This window comes from Galeopterus variegatus, unplaced genomic scaffold, assembly GCF_000696425.1.
Source record: "Galeopterus variegatus unplaced genomic scaffold, G_variegatus-3.0.2 Scaffold192, whole genome shotgun sequence".
Lineage (NCBI taxonomy): Eukaryota > Metazoa > Chordata > Mammalia > Dermoptera > Cynocephalidae > Galeopterus > Galeopterus variegatus.
Genome location: NW_007726303.1, coordinates 487,824 through 508,959, shown reverse-complemented (window position 1 = coordinate 508,959; position 21,136 = coordinate 487,824). Strand labels below are relative to the sequence as shown.

At 39.0% G+C, this 21,136-nt stretch overlaps 1 protein-coding gene across 1 annotated transcript in view; it reads right to left on the bottom strand.

Annotated features, from left to right (window-relative positions):
• Window positions 1-16,343, bottom strand: part of HCLS1 (hematopoietic cell-specific Lyn substrate 1) — a 21,987-nt gene extending 5,644 nt beyond the window's left edge. Inside the window, exons 1-5 of the mRNA XM_008564906.1 lie at window positions 16,260-16,343; window positions 15,628-15,701; window positions 6,726-6,855; window positions 4,903-5,013; window positions 3,072-3,126 (exon numbers count right to left, since the gene is read on the bottom strand). Coding sequence (XP_008563128.1) covers window positions 3,072-3,126; window positions 4,903-5,013; window positions 6,726-6,855; window positions 15,628-15,701; window positions 16,260-16,343 — 454 coding nt within the window. The remainder of the gene's footprint in view (window positions 1-3,071; window positions 3,127-4,902; window positions 5,014-6,725; window positions 6,856-15,627; window positions 15,702-16,259) is intronic.
• Between the last annotated feature and the right edge of the window lie 4,793 nt (window positions 16,344-21,136).

Here is a 21,136-nt window from a genome sequence, read left to right as displayed (position 1 = left end):
TTTATTATTCATCAGGAATTTGTTCGCTGGCATAAACCTATTAACAGAATCAGAATTTATGAAGCAAAAACTGACAGAAGTAGAAAGAAAAATAGACAAATCCATGATCATTGTTGAAAAATTTAACATCCTTCTCTCATTAATTGATAGAAATTTTAGACAAAAAGGAATCGGGAAAACTATAGATGATCCAAACAATATTATCAATTAATAAGACTTAATTGACTATTACAGAACACTACACCCTAAAACTACAGAATATATATATATTTCATGCACATAGAACATTCACCAAAGTAGACCATGTGCTGGTCTATACAATAAGTCTCAATACATTTCAAAAGATTTAAATATTAGAGATCATATTCTGATCACAATAGAACTAAATTAGAAGTCAATACCAATAAAATTATCTAGAATATTTTCCTAATACTTAGAAAATAAATAAGATACTTTTATATAACCCATGTCAAAGAAGAAATCACAAAAGAAATTAGAAAATTTTCTAAACCGAATTAAAATTAAAACACACATAACATTTGTGGAATGCAGCAAAAGCAGGTTTAGAGGGAAATGTGTAGTTTTAATCGCCCATATAGGAAAGAAAGGCTTAAAATCAGTTATCTAGGTTTCTGCCTTAAGAAGCGAGGAAAAGAACAAACTAAACCCACACTAAGTAGAAGGAAAAAAATTAAAAAGAGCAGAAACGACTAATTTTTTTTTTTCCTTTTTGTCTATTTTCATGCCCGGCAACGATCGCAACCCTCAGTGTCGCGCCCGCACCGGACCGGGACCAGCAACGGGATCGCAACCCTCGGTGTCGCGCCCGCACCTCGCTCAGCCAGTGAGCGGGAACCGGTCTGTATGTGGGATTCGAACCCTCGGCGGGAGCACCTCCACGCTCCCAAGCGGCGCACTGTAGCAGTGCACCACCAGGCCAGCCCAGAAACGACTGATTTTTTTAAACAGATAATGAGAAAGAAAATTAAGTGTTGGCCCGTGGCTCACTTGGGAGAGTGTGGCGCTGATAACACCAAGGCCACGGGTTCAGATCCCTATATAGAGAAAAAATTAAGTGTTGGCCCGTGGCTCACTTGGGAGAGTGTGGCGCTGATAACACCAAGGCCACAGGTTCAGATCCCTATATAGAGAAGGCCGGTTAGCTCACTGGGTGAGCATGGTGCTGACAACACCAAGTCAAGGGTTAAGATCCCCTTACCGGTCATCTTTATAAAAAAAAAAAAAAAAAAAAAAATAGAGAAAATTAGCAAAGCTGAAAGTTAGTTCCTTGAAAAGAATAATAAAATTGATGAACCTCGAGCAAAAATAATCAATTAAAAAGAAAAAAAAAAAACCCCACAAATTAACAGCATGAGAAATGAAAGTGGGCATATTATATTATTACATATCTTAAAGAAGTTAAAAAGAAAATATGGGAATACTATAAGTGAATTTATGGCAGTAAATTTGACAACATAGATAAAATGGAAAAATTCCTTGAAAAGCATGACATACCATAGCTGACTTAAGAAGATATATAAAGAATGAATAGAGCTATATCTATTTAAGACATTGAATTCAGTGGGGAGAAAATCATAAAGAAAAAAATGGTCCATTACTATTAAGACTCAGAACTCAGACAGAAGTAGAGGCAAAATTTCTCTGTATGGGGCACTTTTTCAACCAGGGGCACAGGAAACTCCAAAAAATGAAATATCCCTTTCCCTCACTGAAATAAGTTCACAAACAAAAATTGCAAACCTTCAAGAGAATAAATAACCATGAGGAAAAGCAGATTAATCAAACTGAAGAATTTTTATCTCCAAGAACTGCAAATAATATAAAATATGAAAGAACTATACAATAAATATGTTTAAAATAATTAAAGAGCTTAAAGAAGGGGGGGGGTTCCATAATGAAAGCAATAAGACATTATGGAAAAAGAATCAGCAGATTTGCAATAGAATCAAAGAGAATTTCCAGAAATGAAATACCTGAAAAAAGTTAAAAAAATTAATGGACACCTTAATCAATAATTAAATATATTGAAGAGAGAATAAGTGAACTAAACATAGATCCATGGTAACTACCCCGAATGCAGCAAGGGAGAAAAAGAGATGGAAACAGAGAAAATAAACGAAGAGACATCAAGAAGAGAATGAAAGGTCTACTATACATCTAATAGGAAAGAAGAAAGGACAAAAGAAGGGAGGAAAGGCACTATTCAAAGGGAAATGCCTGAGAACTTTCCATAATGAAAGTCATATCTGAGGTTGAAGAGGAGTAACAAGTCTCATATAGGATAATGAAAACAGATTTAATACCTAGACACATCTTGATGATACCGCAGAATATCAAAGACCAAAAGAAAATTTTTAATAGTAAAAGAAAAAAAAAAAACACAGAGAGACAAGATCTACAAAGGAATAATAGACTAACACAAGAGACATGTCAGAGAAGTAATGAAGGGAAAATAATAATGAAAAATGGTGCAAAATGAAGACATTGTTCAAAGACTGGGAGTTCTTCCGTAGACTCACTGAAAGAGTTACCAAGGGACAAGAAGGAGAGAGGAGAAGCAACGAGAAACAATGAAACCAATAAACAATGATTAGCTAGGAAATTGGTAAATATGGAGGTTATTTTAAATAAACATTAATTAAATAATAATAATGATTAATTTTTGTGAGGTTTCAAAACAAGATAGAACCAATATACTGAACAGCAATAATATAATATACTTGGTAGAAAGAATGTAGATAAAATATCTATACTTCCTATATTCAGGAAGTAATAGTGATTAATTTTAAATTTAAGTCAAAGATGCATATTAAAACTTAGGGGCAACCTCCTAAACTAAAAGAGTACCTTATTTTCAGTGGAAACTTGATCAATCTCATAGAAAGCAATAAAGGAGAAAGAAAAAAATCAAGTACACACTTGCGTTAAAAAGTAAATAAAACAGTGGGGAGCTAGGAGCTGAAGGAAGCTGATGACAGCTGTCGGAAGATGAACTCTTAGCAGAATAGCCAGCCAGTCAGGCTGCTGAGGCTGAAGTGCAGGGTCCTTGCCTTTCTGAGATGCATGTTTCTCCACTTCTCCTTTATAATCAAAGCCAACTGCTGACTACAGAGAAGAGGAGAGAATTGGTTAGAGTTGGAGCTGACAGTTTTCCTCTTCTCTGACTTACTCTTACTCCCAGCCCAACCCCAGAGATAGTTACTAGGGCCTCAGGGCTGAGTATGGGGGTTTAATGTAGAAACAGTTCCCTGACAGTCTAGTGGGGAGGCAGTGTGCTATAAGCAATGAACATGGGCTCAGCACACCAGGACACAGACAGTTCTAGGTTCAAACCGACCTCCCCTATTTATAGTTGTTTAACTTCAGGTGTGTTCCTTGCTATTACTGAGCCCCAGTCTGTTCAAATATAAAACGAAGAGAGGGATACCTGCCTTCCTACCTCAACTGTAAAATGAGAGAAATGATCCTTCCTCATTTGGGATATTTTATGAGAACTAAATGGGACAAGGTAGATAAAGTGTCTGCATTGGATCATTCACTCAATTGGTGTTTTTCTTCTGAACTAATTCTCACAAAACTAGAATGAGATAATGGCTAGAAAAGTGCCTTGTAAACTGTAAAGCACTCTGTGCATGGACGAGATATTATCCTATTCCTGGTTGATTATACTGTGCCTCTTCTCTTTCATAACTCAGCAGTGGAAATATAAAGATGTGGATTTTGGTGGGGTGGGAGCAACCAGGAGAGTCTGGATCCTAGTTCTGGCTCCAGGACTGGATATGTTGGCTGACGTGACACCTAATATCATCGTGGAGCATACCCATGTGGCTCAGGAACTGTGGGTCTTTAAGAAAGTCTAGGTTTTGCTTCTTAAAAGCTAATTAGTATGCCTTGTTTCTTGATTTACATGACTCGTGAATTGTTTAGGTGATTCTGTTTGTGACTTGTGAAGCAGAAGATAAAATAGTAACAGACTAGGCAAAGGCAGGCAGGAGGGGAGCCAAGATGAAACAGGAAATTCCATCCTGATTATAGGACATTACATGCTCCATATTCCATTATTGTCTTTAAAAATTACCTTCTGCATTTTCCCTTTCCTTTACAGTTTGTTTTGAACTTTCCTGGTTTGTTTTGTTTCCCCTACAATGCAAACAATTAACATCCTAGCACTTAGCTTTAAGGCTTCAGGCCCATCTGATTAACAACTGCTGGTTAAAAAAAAAAAAAAAAATCTCAGCTAGCTATGATGGAAATGTCCTCTCCTCTCTGTGTGCAGCTGCAGGGGAAGAGACATCATTCTGCAACATAAAGAACGTGTTCAAAGAATCTGACCTAACAGGGTGTGGAAATGAGAACATCAATAAGTTATCAATTTACTCTCCTGTCCACTATATCATCCTGTATTTGCACTCGTTAAAACTACTTTTTTGTACAAAGCAGTCTTTAAAAACACCTGGACTTCAGAGGTGGATGCTAAATCCTGTGAAAAGTAACCTTTACCTTCTAAAAATATTGTATCCTAATCAGTTATTTTACTTGATTATTTACTGCTGTGGTAATAATTTTAAACTGACACCTTTTTTCTTGAAAGGCATACATATTTATAAGATTTTGATATTAGGCCAAAAAGGGAGCTTTGGAAATTCTCCTTTCTCTCTTCATGCATAAAGGTATAATTAAAACCAATGGCTTGAGGAATTCTTTATTCAAACTGAGAGTTTGAGAGTTTTTGCTCACTTAAATGAATGTCTTTCAGCTCAGCATGTGGCCTCCAAACATCCTGTCTCTCACCAAAGAAATATGGGCCTACGTTCATGGGTGAGTGTTGGCAAGTTCTGTCTGATTTGAGATGGGTGGCATGGGGACAGAGTTGTCACTTACCTTGTCTGCCCTGTCCCTCTCAACTCCGTATTTGCCACCAAAGCCTTTGGTAGCATCGGTCTGAGAAGAGTGTTTCTCCACCTCAGCAACATATTCATGGCCCACAGCACTCTGAGAAAAATCAAGGATGGATTGAGTGAAAAGATAGAAATGACCTTGAAAAAATATATACAGAGATGGAATGGGATGCAAGAATACAAGAAATTTCATTCTGGGTCAGACCCATACCTCTGACAGTGGTGCCAAGGAATATGTGATGGGAGAGCAAGGTTACTTTCTCTGAGACTTGCACACTCTTGATTCTTCTTAATACCATTAGGAAGCTATCATCATTCAGAAAACTCCCATAAGATGGGCTGGGAGTCAGAGGACAGACACTGGGTAGACAGAGTAGTGTTTAAACCAGAAACAAAAAAGAGCTAAAACAAGGGCATTGTGCACAAAAACAGAAATGAAGGAAGGATGGGGAAAGACCAAAGGAGACTTACTGGATACCATAGCTGGGACTGAATATTTCACTAAAACAGCCAGATGCCTTTGTTCTAGATCTTTGCTCCTGCATGGCCGTCAAAGTTCAGAAGTGAATTCTAAACTTTTATACAATATATAATTTATTTTATACATATATAAAATGCATATATTTTATATATGATGTGTGTGTGTGTGTGTGTGTATACATATATATATACACACATCATCAAATACACAGGAAAGAAAATACTAAGAGAAGTTGCAACATAGACATGATACACAAACATTTAAAAACAGTAAAGCCAGCGCTCCGGGGCCCTGCCCGTGGGCCCAGAGCATCGAACTGGGGACCGGAACCCCCCACAACTAGGCACACTGCCAGCACCAAGGAGCATGCCAAAAAGGAGCCACTCCATGTGGGTAGCGCACCACAGCCACCACAGTAACCACGGCTGCTGCGAAAGTGGCTAGACGTCACAACCATCACACCGATAGTTCACTAGCCACTGGAGTGCACTGACACAAGGAGAGTCACCAGCAGAGACCAAAGAAATGAAGAGGACATCTCTCTGTACAAAGCCCATTCCAGAGTGACAGAAGAAGCATCTGCTCTATGATAATATTGGGGGACCTGAACACACCTCTCAGCATTGGACAGATCATCTAGGCAACAAATCAACAGAGTAACCATTACTCTTTAAGAGGAAGAGAAGAAATCTAGGGTTATCAGTGGTGGGAGTGCGGAGAGAAGAAATCTAGGGTTATCAGTGGTGGGAGGGGGTGGGAGAGGGGATAGGAAGAGATAGGACAAGGGGCCTAAAGAGTAACATTATACATACCAGTAATACTGATTTGATCAACATATGTCAACATTGAATCCCCAAAATATGTATAATCAAATATGATTCATTAAAAATAAATAAATAAATAAATAAATAAATAAATAATTTTAAAAAAGCAGTAAATCCCCAAAATATGTATAATCAAATATGATTCATTAAAAATAAATAAATAAATAAATAAATTAATTAATTATTTTTAAAAAGCAGTGAAGAATTTTAAAACATATTTTTCCCTTCTCCATGTGTGCTACCTGTCCTTGGTCTAGGAGTTACAGTGAGACTGGTGCTACAGCCAGTCAGTTGTTCTAATATACTGACTTCCGTTTTTTGCCATATGTATCTTATGTGTCAAGATCAGAAAAAACTTACACAAATAATATGCAGACATCCTATTTTAGAGTCCAAATGCATGCTGTACTTTTAAACAAGTTTTAAACCATAAAATCAATAATGTGGCAATCTATCTTTTGTTTGGTTTGATTTTAAGTAAATCTCTCCCTTTCAACTCACCTTATCCATTCGATCTCTTTCCACTCCAAACCGCCCTCCGTAGCCATGGGATGCTTTGGGCCCTGATTCCATCTCTTTCTTCTTGAGAACATTGTGCTCCTCTGACACTTTGTTCCTGAGCTGGTGGATGCTAGAAGTAACCATATGACCAAGACTCATCTAGCACAGGAAAGTCAACAAACCCATCTTCCCAGAAAAATGGAAATCTTGAGGTGTGTTCTGTTTATTTTTAACAATAACTTGAGCCCCCCCAAATATACTAGTGATGAGGCTGGAAGTAAGAGATGAGTATGGCGTGCACACCACAGCCTGACTTAACTTTTCCATAAGCCAATAGTATTTCCTCTAGTCTGTTATTTTGATCACTAAAATAACCTTCTGATCTTTAGTCCCGTTTTTCATGTTCCTAAGTATTAGAGGATGATGATATCTGCATTCTAATAACTGGGTGGTTGTTTTCCTCTCAGAATGGATCTGCTTTCTGTCAATTAAATGATCTGTCTCAAGAAACATAAAAATACTCATATACCCTTGGGCCCACACATTCTAGTCCAAGGAATTACCCCATGGATATAATTTTAAATATAGCAAAGCTTAATGTCTAATGACATTCACTGAAACATTGTGTATAATAGCAGGACACAAGAAACAATCTATATGGCCAATAATTGGATAATGTAAGTAAATTGAAATATTACCTTTCAATAACACACTAGGAAGTCATTAAAAATGATGCTTACAAAAACACAGCACTGGGGAAATTTATTTATATATTAGTATTTTGTGTATTATTTTGTCAAGAATTAACATCCTCTGTGCCCCTCCCTCAGCCAGATAATTCCCGAAAGAACTAATGACTAATAAGAACTAATAAAATTCACTCATCAGTAATAGATGTAACATTTAAAAGCTCAAATTACCTTGATTTAGGATGCTTCTATCACTAAGAGAAATTAATACGAAGAGGAGGCACTCACTTTCATCTTTACCATGAAGGTGACTGTAACACTTAAGAAGGTAGAGAGCCACCTCTGCCAACCTGTTTGGCCTGAGGATATGAAGCAACAGTTCAGCATCAGTGTCAACAAGGGACAATCAAGTCTGATACTTGGACACATAGGACCCCTGGGGAGTCTTAGAAACATTTGAGCAACAAAATCATAAATAAGAAACTTGGCTTTCTGCAGCAAGCAATGAAGGTTTAGGGTACTGAGTTAGTGATGCTACTGGGACTTCAATAGCTCAGGCCAACCCAACACGTTGGTTACAAGTAAAATGCCCATCTCACAGTGGAAATTGTCTTCTTTCATGGAAGAATAGATCCATCTGGTGGCCTTGTAGGATAATCTCACTAAAGTTCTTTTTAAAAGCCTTCTCAGCTTTAGCCACAGTTAATTTTAGAAAGCTGGCTATGAACCAGATAAAATTAAACTAAGTGCTGGAAGAACTCTCTGTTCGCATGCCTGCTCTAAACCCTCTGGCAACAATGAAAGCAAAGATCCTGTGTTGCTAGTTCAACAGCACCAACACCTTAAATGTGTGTCAAAAAAGGTACTGGTTCCAAGAGCTTGTAAATTACTGTCCAGTATTTCCCAACTGAAGTATTTAGATGAAAAATGAAGAAAATGGGACCAAACATTACTTTCAAATGGGAAAAATCTTCAGTTTTAATGAGTCCAGTGATTGTTAAATGGGTCATAACTATATTATAGTTGAAACAAGTTTCTAAAAGAGATTAGAGAATGATATTCAGGAATATCCACCTAGTGGATGACAGAAAGTTTAGTTGATATAATTCGAATGAAAATGTTGGGGCCAAAGAAAAGCAAATTCTTATCAACTTCTTTACAATATAGCTGAAACCATTCTAAATAATTCTTAATTATATTATTCCTTCATTTGAGAAATATTAATTAAATAGCTTTTCAGTATGAGATACTGTTAGGCTCTGAGGACACAAAGATGATTAATGTATGGAGATAATGGTCAGGTGGAATATAGAAAGAATACAAAAAATTACAATTTAGTGTGCTACGTGTCATATCTAAGAGACATTTGACACAATGTGTCTGGTTTTCTGAGCTAGTGAATTCCAGAAACATAACTAACTCAGTACCCTCAACCTTCATTGCTTGCTGCAAGAAGTCAAATTCTTATCTAGGGCTTTGTTGCCCAGATGTTTCTAAGACTCCCTAGGGGTTCTTATAAGTGCCCACGTCTAAGTCTTGATTGTCCCTTGCTGACACTGATGCTGAACTATTGCTTCATATCCTCAGGCCAAACAGGTTGGCAGAGGTGGCTCTCTACCCTCTTAAGTGTTACAGTCACCTTCATGATAAAGATGAAAGTGAGTGTGAGGTAAGAAAGAGAATACTCAGATGTCTGTTTCAAGTTTCAAAATACCTTGGCATTGATAAAGCAATGCAGTTTATGGGGGGGAACTAAGCAAAATAAAGGCTCTCAAAGATGAGCTAAGAGAAAGGACTGATCTTTCGTTTTTTACTATAAAATTGAAAGCACGAAGGTGAGTGACTCAAACTATAAGGTCTTTATTCACAGATGACATGTTTATATATGTTGAAAATCCTAAAGAAACCACCAAAAAAGCTACTGGAACTATTGAGTGCATTTGGCAAGGTCACAGGAAACAAGGTCACTATATCAAAATCAATTTTATTTCTACATTTTAGCCATTGATATTTGGAAATGAAAGTTAAAAATAAATACAAGTTAAAGTCACATGAAGTAACATAAAATATTTTAGGACAAATTTAACAAAATATGTGCAAGACCAGAACATTGAAAACCATTTCTGAAAAAATTATCTTTTTTCTTTTTTGGTGGCTGGCCCTTACACTGATGGAATCCTGGACCTGGCGTTATCAACACCACACTCTAACCAACTGAGCTTACTGGCCAGCCTCTTTTTCTGAAAAAATTAAAGAAGACAAAAATAAATGAAAAGATATTCCATGTTCATGGATTGGAAAACTAAGTATCATTAAGATGTCAATTCTCCCCTAAATTATCCGGTACGGGGGCAACACTGAGGGTTGCGATCCATTGCCGGACACGGAAAAAAAAAAAAAAAAGACAAAAAAAAAGACTATAGATTCAAGCAATCACAATCAAAATCCCAAGAGGCATTTTTGCAGAAATTGATTTTAATCCCGGTGGCGCACTGGATAGTGCGCAATCAACACCACACTCTAACCAACTGAGCTTACTGGCCAGCCTCTTTTTCTGAAAAAATTAAAGAAGACAAAAATAAATGAAAAGATATTCCATGTTCATGGATTGGAAAACTAAGTATCATTAAGATGTCAATTCTCCCCTAAATTATCTATAGATTCAAGCAATCACAATCAAAATCCCAAGAGGCATTTTTGCAGAAATTGATTTTAAAATGTTTGTAAAAATGTAAAGTCCTGGAATAGAAAAAAGTTGTTTCTTTTTTTAAAAAAGGAGAACAAAGTTGGAGGACTACTTGATTTCATTGCATCATAAAACTACAATAATTGGTACAGTGTGGTATGCTGTCGGGGTAGACATATAGATCAATGGAACAGAATAAAGTTCAGAAATAGATCCACATCTGGACTGTCTGGTTAGCTTAGTTGGTTAGAGCGTAGTGTTATAACAACAAGGTTATAACAAAGAAAAAACAGAAAAAAAGAAATAGACCCACATGTATATGATCAAAGATGCCAAGTAAGTCAATGGGGAAAAAAAAACAGTCTTTTGGTGATGTTGGAAAACTAAATATCCATATGAAAAAATGAACCTGAATCTTGGTCTCACACTGTAATGAAAGTTAACTTGAAATGGATCATAGAATTAAATGTAAAAGCTAAAACTATAAATCCTTTAGAACAAAACATAGGAGAAAATCTTCACAATTTTGGAATAGGGAAAAATTTTTAGACACATAAAGCAGTAACCATAAAAAAATTTGATGAATCAGACTTTATCAGAATTAAAATATTCTGCTCTTCAAAGATGCCATTAATAAAACAAAAAGGCAAGTTACACTTTGTGAGAAAATATTTGTAAAACATGTTATCTCACAAAAGATTTGTATCCAGAATATATAAAGAACTCTTACAACTCAATAAGAAGCAAAACAACCCACTTTAAAAGTGATTAAAATTTTGAACAGACACTTCAAAATGAAGATATACGAAGATACGTGAATGGCATTTGAAAAGATATTCAATAAAATTAGTCATCAGAGAAATACAAATTAAAATCACCACATACCCACAAAAGTAGTTAAAATTAAAAATACTAACAATACCAAGCACTGAAAAAGATGTAAAGCAACCGATACCCATACTTAGCTGGTAGGAGTGAAAAATGGTAAATCCCCTCTGGAAAAGCTTGACAGTTTCTCAAAAAGTTTAACATATACTTACTATATGACTCTGCAATTCTACTCCTATCTATTTCCCAAGAGAAATAAAAATATATGTCAATAAAAGGGTTTGTACCCAAATATTCATGGCAGCTTTATTCGTAATAGACCCAAATTGTCAACAACCCAGATGTCCATCAACAGTGTAATGGATAAACCAAACTGTGGTATATACATACAAGGTAATACTACTTGACAATAAAAAGGAACGAAAGACTCATACACAACACCATGGATTGATCTCCAGAACATTATGCTGGGTGAAAGAAGACAAACACAAAAGAGTACATTATATGTTATTTCATTTACATGAAATTGTTTTGGCAGTTGGCTGGTACAGGGGTCAAACCCTGTTTTGTTTTGTTTTGATGAGGATCGGCACTGTCAGCTTTCTGACATCCCACGTCATTGGCAGTGATGGTTGGGGCATCGACAGGGTGCCTGTCCAGGTGAAAGCCATAAACTAAAATACAGTTTTGGTCAAAAACATAAAACAGACTTAGAAATAGGAGAGCTTGACTAGTCTTTGGCTTTTTTTTTTCTTTTGCCAGGTGCCAGTTCCAGGATCCAAACCTGTGACCTTGGTATTACAAGAGTGTGCTCTAATCAACTGAGCTAACCAGCCAGCCATTTTTTTTTTTTTTTTTTTTTTTTACGGGAGATTCTAGGACAGGCAAAATTAATCTACAGTGACAAAAGGCAGATCAGTGTTTATATCCGGCCAGGGGTTGGAGATGGGGTGTATTGATTGCAAAGAGGCGCAAGGGAAATTTTTGTGGTAATAAAAATATTCTACATCTTGATTAAGTTAGTGATTACATACATACATAGTCAAAACTCATTGAACCATTTGCTGATAATGATTATACATCAATAAAGTTGATTTTTTTAAATAAGAAAGTAAAGGAAACATTAAATGAATGATAGAGTTTGAGCACTCCTAAAGAAGTTCATACTTAACGAACGTCTTTGTAGTACATTATTAAGACCAATCTATACAGTACTTAGTTACTCTAAACAGAATATCTGCCTTACGGAAAAGTAATAGCGTAGCTCATGGGAATTTGCACTCCATTTCAACAAGAAAATCGTGGATATGACAATATTATGTTTATTAGAAACAATATGATATAGTGGTTAAGAATTCAGCCCATGGAATCAGATTGAGCTGAATTCAAATTACTATTTGAATATCCTTGGACAAATTGCTAAACATCAATACATCTGTTCACTTTTCTGTGGAATCAGGATGACAACATCATTTATGATAGAGGGTTGTTTTGAAAAAGCACTTAGTATTTTGCATGACATGTAATAGCTCAATAAATGTTGGCCATTATTTTTATGTTATAGCCATAGCTCTTTACAGTACCCCTGTGAGGTAAACAGGGCTGGCATTATTATCTCTGGTCACCACTGGAAAATAAAGACAGAGTAGTAAAATAATTCTCTTCAGCACTTTGAGCTCCTTACAGCTGAGCTGGGGCCAGTCCCTAGATATCCAGAATTCTATTTCAATACTCTTGACACTACACCATTCTCCATTTCCACTTGTAAAAAATATCAGGGCAGAAGAAAATGGACAGGGCCACTGAGGTAGATATCCTATGGTAAGGACCTAACCTAAAGGCCAGGCATGTTTCAGGAAACACCAAAAGCCTATTCTAGAGCAGTGCTACTCAAAGTGCAGCCCACAAGCTGAACTACATCTGTTCTACAATGAAATAAGAATAAAATTTGAGGGTACATGTTTAGAAACTTTTATAGCAATTTGACATAGTGATTTGATATCTGTTGAATCTAAAAATAAAAATTATGCTCATATTGTCTTTGTCACTTTTTCATTTAAATTTTCAGCAATTCAACTTAATTTTATAAATGTATCAGTCTGTGACAGATTTAAATTTAAACAAACAGACAAAAACCCTGGTCCCTTCCCATATATAGTTTAGAAAACACTGTCATAGAGTAATAAGGATTCTTAACTGGTCAAGGAAAAAGACACCCAAGAGAATGAATGGGCAAGAGTGCTGAGAAGATTAAGGGCGATAGCCCTTAAAAACCAGGCAGTTTCTTTACACAGTAATTGAGGGATGGATAGAATCACGTGAGCTATTCACTGAATTACTAAACCACTCCCCAAACTAAATTAATACCGACCTAACAAAGAACATCAGTGTGTGGGGGATGGCAGTGAGGTTAGTGAGAACTGCAGTCACTTCCTTTTCCTGCTTTGAGTCATCTCAGCTCTGCAGTTACTGTTCTCCTCACCAACTTCCCCATCCTTTGCAAGGAACTTAGTGACCTACCTTCAAGATTGTCTAAGTCCACACTAGCCAAAGAGAAACCCAGAGTATTAGAGACTTACTACTGGAAGGTCATTTACAGATCTTTTTTGATACAGATGCAAAAACTGAGAATCAGAGGGGAAAAGTGACTTGTCCAAGGTCACCAGGCCTGTTACCACAGAGACTAGATTTTTACACCTTGGTACCCTGGGTAAATGGGAGGCAGGTGAGCTTTTGTGTAAATATGTCAATCATTTATTCTATCAGATACAGATACCGTTCAATTAACTAGGAAATATGCAGTGTCACCACATTGTACAAATCCAGGGGATACAGTTAGAGTGACCCACATACTGGAGATGTACAACATAGCAGTTCAGGTAAACAACACTTAGGAAGAAAAATGCTGTCATCTGTTTATATGTTTATGTTAGGTTTTAAGAAGGAAATCTGATTAAACTAATCTATATTAACAGGAAAGAAAAATGACACCATTGAGCTGCTAAGAAGTAATAGGTACTGCACTAGACATTGACATAAGTTATCCCATTGAATTCGAATGACAAATCTGCAAGGTAGCTATGATTTTGCCTATTTGATAAATAAGCTGAGATTCAGAGAGGTTATACGTCTATGTTCACATCACTAGTAGTAGCAGAGCCGTGAACTGAATCTAAGTCTATCTAATACCCAAACTCAAGCTCTTTCCATAACATCATGGCAGGAATTTAGGAGACTTCCTTAGAATGTTCTATTCCTACCTATTATGCATGAGACTGGTAACAAAAGAGGAAAGTTACAAAGAGAGTGTGTATCCTCATCTTAACAGTTCCCAGGACACTGAAGAGGATACCGAAGGGCCGACTGGCCTTCACTCAGAAAAGGAAAGGGGTATCGAAACTGTATTTTTTTTTCTTTTTTTGATCTATGAGCCTACAGAGGAGCATCAAAGAAGCTTCCTGAACAATCCTGTACTATTTTTTTAGTCACTCCACCTGCTTCCAGAATTGCTTGGTTTGTTTAAGAATAATATTCATTATATCTACTTAATTCAAACAATTTATGTCTGATTAAGCAACGAGGCATAGTACTGAATATTATCCAATTGCATAAGCATGTGCCAAGTTTTCATAGTGTGTTGATTGTGCAATGTGGTCATCAACTGACACTTTTTAATACTTAGGGGAAAATGAGGTAAAAACACTGCCATTAGAGTATGGGGAAAAAGTTAAAATGGCGCTTAAAACTGTATTGATTTTGCCATTTTGTTTGTGGTTGTTGATTTTTACTTTTTATTTTCGCTCTTATTATACCATCTATTGTGTCTACCTTGCTACAAATATTTGACATTCTGATGCTGTGCAAAGCAGGCAGTCCTGCTTAGATGATCCATGGAAGAGAGGAGGGGATCTCTCAATTCAAACATACGATATATCTCACAGAAACCCTGGATATGTCTGTAAGTTCCTTCTTGCTTCTGGTATCAAAGGTTTTGTTTGTTTCTTTCTGATAATATGAATATTGGGCTATAACCTTAAAAAACCCTAAACGTAATTGCCAAAATAGTTTTAATCAACAGGTTTCCAAATGTCACATTTCTTCATATTGCTATTCATGGCTTCCAACTTCTGTAGAGTGGCCAAGTACAAATTTGTACTTTAAAAGTCATTTGGATCAGGTATGGGAGCTGATATTGTTTATTCTGAGTTCTTTACCTTGACACTTTACTGAATCTTTCTTAGTCCACCTGGAGTCATCCTGCATTCTAAACAACATTTATATTTATGTGAAGAGACAGATGATAGATAGATAGATGATCCATAGACAATAGGTAGGTAGACAGATGGATAGATAGAAACATACAATCTAGCATTTGAGCTACTTCCTCTCTGAATCCTTCATACCTTACTGAAGGAAGGGGGCAGTTAATACAACAGACTCACTTGGGGAAATAGCAGAGTTTTTATATATAAAAGACAGATGATAGGATTGGGAGGATAAGAGGAGAGACATGAAATGGAAATACACGGTGACACACATAGGGACACACAGGGACAGATGCTGGCAAAAAACAAACACAAAGATACAAAGACATGAATTACCCTCTCTCTATCCTTCCTCACCTTCCCCTGCCTCTCTGAGTTTTCTCTAGCCTCTTCACATAACCCCCTTCCCTTGCCCCAGTCCTTTAGGCACTTACTTGATATGTTCTGTGCGTCCAGAGCCCTCGATGGTCTTGGCTCCCCACCGTTGCTCCTTCTCAGAAATGTCATTCTGCAGAAGACAACACTCAGCAATAAGCGATGGCAAGAAATATGCTATGCTGAGAGAGGCCACACAACTGACACACATGCCTTCCATATCCCCTGCACCAGCTGCCTTCTTCAGCCAGAGTCTTTACTCTGACTCCTCTTCATGTTTACCCCACCTTGACCCCATGTAAAAATTAAACTGGTGAGCTCTGAAACCACCATTCTTCCTTTGCAGGCTTTACACTTCGGTTCTCCTACAATTTCTCAATCTTGTCACATTTTACATTTTAGCCCAAATCCTGAATCATAGGCCAAAGAAGACCCACATCCACCTGCTCCTCACCTTCAGCATAGCTTGTCACAGCCTTTCAATCACACTGCCAAACTCACCTAAGCCTGTCTCCTTCCTCCTCAACACTAGCTGTCATGCATGTACACTCATGACAGCCAAACATCCTACCAATCAGTCCCACCATGAGGGCTGTCTCAGGGATGTCCTTTCCCAAGCCTCCTCAAAGGTCACAGAGAGGCCCAGATACCCTCCCACTTCACCACCCAGCAAAGCTACTTCCAAACTCACCACAAAGTCAGGGTCTGTGTCCCAATCATCACTCTGGGTCTCCAAAGAAACAGATACATCATGTCCCACTACAGATTTCCACATCTGAGGGTAACAGAAGATGGGAATAATTAGGGACAAAAAAGAATCAAGAGGAGGGAAAACGGAATGTTGAAGTCAATGATATAGTAGCCCAATGTTTCCTGCCATTTTTTCTTAGGAGAAAATAGAAGTTGAAGCAAATCAAATGGAAGTTCTAGGAAAGCACTTCTGCTCAGCTACAGGAGGAGGGATGGGGGTTCATTCAAGACAAACTGATGTGGCCTGGGTCCCCCTGAGTTGAAGAGAAGTCATCCTGGATGTAGGTAACTCTAAATAATCTGGGAGTCCAAACTGTTGGGATTGTTCGCTTGTGTCCAGAGGCTAACTAGGCAGTAGCTTGAAGTGGCAGTCAAGGAGAGGTGCTATCATATCCCCAGAATTATGGCATAATTTCACTCAGATTTCTACATATGACTCCCTTCGTAGCTGTTGGCATATAAATTGGTTCAGTTTCTGACAAAGTGAACATCTACACTCCCCTCTGCAACCCGCTTGACTATATTGACAATTTTTCCAACCTTCAGTGCCAGTGCTGTCCCACCTCCACTCTGAGAATGGTCACTGCACAGCTGCTGGAGGCCAGTAGGGACAGTCTGCTGAAATTCTGACACTGAAAAATGCATGGGGAAGTATTATTTGCTGGGACTACGTCATTCTTTACTTAATTTGAAAAAAAAAACAGTTCAATTATATTTCTAAAGAAAAGTGGTTCAAAAAAGTGGTTCCTGGATCTTGGTGTGAAGAGGTAACAAAGGAAGTGCTCATCTGTCCTGGTGGCCACTGGGACTTCTTGTCCCTGGCATCACTTGCCAGCTGGCAACTTCCCTGCCCATTCTCCCCTGCTCAGACACCTCATCCCACTGGAGATCTTCCCCATGCTCTCCATTATCTCCTAAAGGAATCCCTCTTACAAGCACTCTGAGAGCTCTCCTGTCTCTCCACATAGGCCTCAGATTCTCCACTTTCCTATTTCCACTTGAAAACTCCATTTTTCTCCATACTTGGGTCTTTTGTTTTTTGGTTTTGGCAGCTGGCTGGTTTGGGGACCTGAACCCTTGACCTTGGTATCTCCATGCTCTTTGAACTATTCCTTGAAAACCAGCCAGGGGAAATTTGAGGTAGATTAGTCGAAGAGTTGCTAAGGGGACTCTGGAGAAGTATTGACTGAGTCAGCCTAACCATGGATGAGTCACTGCCCAGAGCAGCTCTACCTTCCCTGATGCGGGTGGGGGCTTATGTACAAGACCTATAATCCTACATCCTTACAACTCCTCTGTTTCTCACACCCTGGCTCCTGCACCACTCTGCAACAAAACGACTATACACAGAAAACTGGAGAGGAGAATTTTCTGAAATATTCATGAGCAATAAGGAAGCAATGAGGACTGACTGTCCCATCCTCTTTCCTGCTGGTCCTCCGAGGCCTCAGCCTAACTCTCCCATAAACTTCCTACCTACACCAACTTTTGAAATAAAGAGTTTCTGACATGACGATTTAATATCCTTGACCTACTGCCCAGAAATCAGGAAGACAAGAGGTGCTATTTAGACATGGGAGACCAGAGAGTTAATCTGGTGAGGCATGGTGCCCAGGATGACAGACATGCTGAAGGACCTCATCATGATGCTGATTTATTGCATTAGTAAAGTACATGGACCGGGACTCAGGTGACCTTATGATCACCCTGGCTCTGAGACTAAGCTTCTGTGGGACTGTGGTAAGGGGTTCAACATAGAGTATATACTCATTTGCCAGGTACCAGACTAGGCGTTTCACAAATACTAACTTAATTTGGCAAATCACTGATTATCTCTGATTTTTCCTGTGGAAAATAAATGAAGGGGTTAACATAACTAATCTATAAAGTCCCACCCATTTCTGACATTTTGGGTTTCTGTGATCCTACAGTTACAGAAACCAGCCCCGGCCGAACAGTCATACCTTCACTTGGCCTCCATCAGCACTTGGCTCTCGGCACTAGTATTCATCAGCAACTACTTCCTGATCTGTTACAGGATTTCCTATGTGGGTTTTCTCTCCCTGCTAGACCATACACTCTTCAGGGCAGACTTTATCTTCATCTCCTGTGGTCCTCCTCCCACTCAGTGCCTAGGAGCACTAGGCCTTTTTGAGTGAGTTGTAGATTGTCAGCAGAAACCAGGCAACCCTAGGTCTGGGGGCCTAGATGGCTGCTAAATCCTGTTCCCTGGGCTCCAGCCCCTCCCTTCTGTTTCCAACCCCAGATGCTCATTCTTCCCACCACCACAATCAGGCCTTCTGGCCATCAAAGGTAAGAAGTCTACTAGCAGAGACCTTGTCTCTCATCAAAGACTAAGAGCCAGGTAGGTTCCTCTTCAACTCTTGCCCTGCAATCCCCATCTCCCACCGCTCAGAGTACCCACCTCCACTAATGCGAGTGTCTGCTCTGAGCTCCCAGCTCCTCACGTTCACACTGGCTCACTCTGGCTGCTACCACTTCAGAGCAAGAAACTCTGAGCTGCTGTTTTAGTTCCGTATTTAGGTTTTTCTGTCATTTCCTGCCACCCTGTCCTCACAGCTACTTCCTGAAGTTTGAGTCAGTTCCTTCTGCTTTAGGCATTTAAATAAAAAAAGATTAAATGTTCCTGTGCCTGTGCCTAGCATTTTGCAAGGTTTTGAGGGTCATGGGGCAGTCATAGAAAACACTGTTTTTACTCTCAGTTTATAATCTAGTAAGAGAAACAAAGATTCAACCAAAAATCACAGTAGAGGATGATGTAGAACAGCATTTGTGTCCTAAATAGGTGGGTAGTTGCGTTTGTGATAGTAAAGGAATTCAGAGAATTTGCTATGGGCCATTGTAGTAATCAAAAAAGGCTTAATGGGAAAAGTGATTTATATCTGGATTTTGAAGGGTGAGATTTAAAAAGATACTTACTTCTACATTGTCCCACAGCCTTTAAAAGTGGGGTTTGCATATAGTAGATGTTCACACACACATTGATCAATTGAGTGACAGAAGAGAATAATTCGTAAGTGAAAAGGCAAGACACAGATGGAGAAAGGTTCATAGTTTGTCTGGGGTCAGTGTGGAGTCTGAGTTAACTGGTAGAAAGATTTGGCTCCAGATAGTAGCAAGAATTCTGAAAGAACCAGGTGGCACCAGCTGATGAAGTCTTTGTGGTATCCTGTATTACTGTTCATTGAGATTGCTGCCCCTGATTTTCCTCTTGAAGTCAGACTTGCTCAAGTGACTCTTTTTGGCCAGTGAAATGCATCACTTTCTGGTGGAGACTGTAAGACCACTGCAAGCTTTGCCATCAATTGTCACTCACTGCCCACCCAGGCAACCTGCAGTTCTCCACAGTGGCTCCTCTAACATCCTGGGTCTCTGAGTCAGAATGATGACGACACAAGTAGAGAGCTCTATCCATCATGCGAGGGACTCGGAGTCTTTGACTAAAAAATAATCCTTTGTTGTTCTAGCTATTGAGAATTTGGGGGTGCTTGTTATTGTATCTGACCTAGCCTCATAAGCTTGTCTGTGGAATTCTGACCTGATTTGCTCACAGCCATGAGCTCTCCAAGGGGTTCAAGCAGGGCTGGATGAAATTGGTCCACAATATAGAGGAGAGCATTTCTGCATTAGGAATAGTAAGTCTCTAAGGTCACTTCCAAATCTAAGGATTCTATGCCTGGGGGTACTTTTATTTCTCTCTGCTACTTCATTACCTATTAATCATGGTGACACCAAAGGCATTTAAAGGAAAGTTGTAGAAGGGACAAAAATCCTTTAAATCATTTGGAATCCTAAGGCAGTGTCAAAATAGGAATTATCAGACTGGATATTGTGACACACCACCCAGGTACAGTTCTGTAGAGAAACCATAGAATATAAACAGAGATGACACCAAGAAAACCCATGTCTCCTTAGCAAATGCCCTAAGTTCATTTCTGCTGAGATAGTGAGGTGTAACACACAGAAATAGCATGGGCCAGATAGACTTGGTTGAATTAAGCCTCTTATTGTTCCTTGAGAAGGTGAGCTAGCTGTTCTCATGCAGCAACTTAATATGAATACATAATGTCTATTTAATCTGCTACACACTATTAAACTTTCCTCCCCCCATTCCCATCCAGAGGGATCCCTAGAGCCTAACGTTTTCAATATGTACCAGATACGAGTTCTCTCATGACCATGCATGAACCTGTATGATTTTTTTTTTTTTTTAAAGATGACCAGTAAGGGGATCTTTTTTTTTTTTTTCCTTTTTTGTCTTTTTTACTGACCGGCAACGGGATCGCAACCCTCGGTGTTACGCCTGCACCGCGCTCAGCCAGTGAGTGGGAACCGGTCTCCACATGGGATCCGAACCCTCGGCGGGAGCGCCACCACGCTCCCAAGCGGCGCACTCTCCAGTGCGCCCCCGGGCCGGCCCAGTAAGGGGATCTTAACCCTTGACTTGGTGTTGTCAGAACCATGCTCACCCAGTGAGCGAACCAGCCATCCCTACATGGGAAGCGAACCCGTGGCCTCAGGGTTATCAGCACCGCACTCTCCCAAGTGAGCCACGGGCTGGCCCCAACCTGCATGAATTTCATGCCATAAGGCCCAGCTTGTTTGGTTCAGTATTAGGATAAAATTTCCTCCCTATGTTGGGCATAACTTTGCGTGCATGCGCCCTGACGCGCACGGGCGACATTTCATGCGCCCCACGGCCACCATTTCACTAGCGCTCAATGGCACGTAGCTGTCAGCCTCGCCCTTCCGGGTCCCAGTGATTCAGCAACTTTAGTTCCATATTCGCGTAAAGCC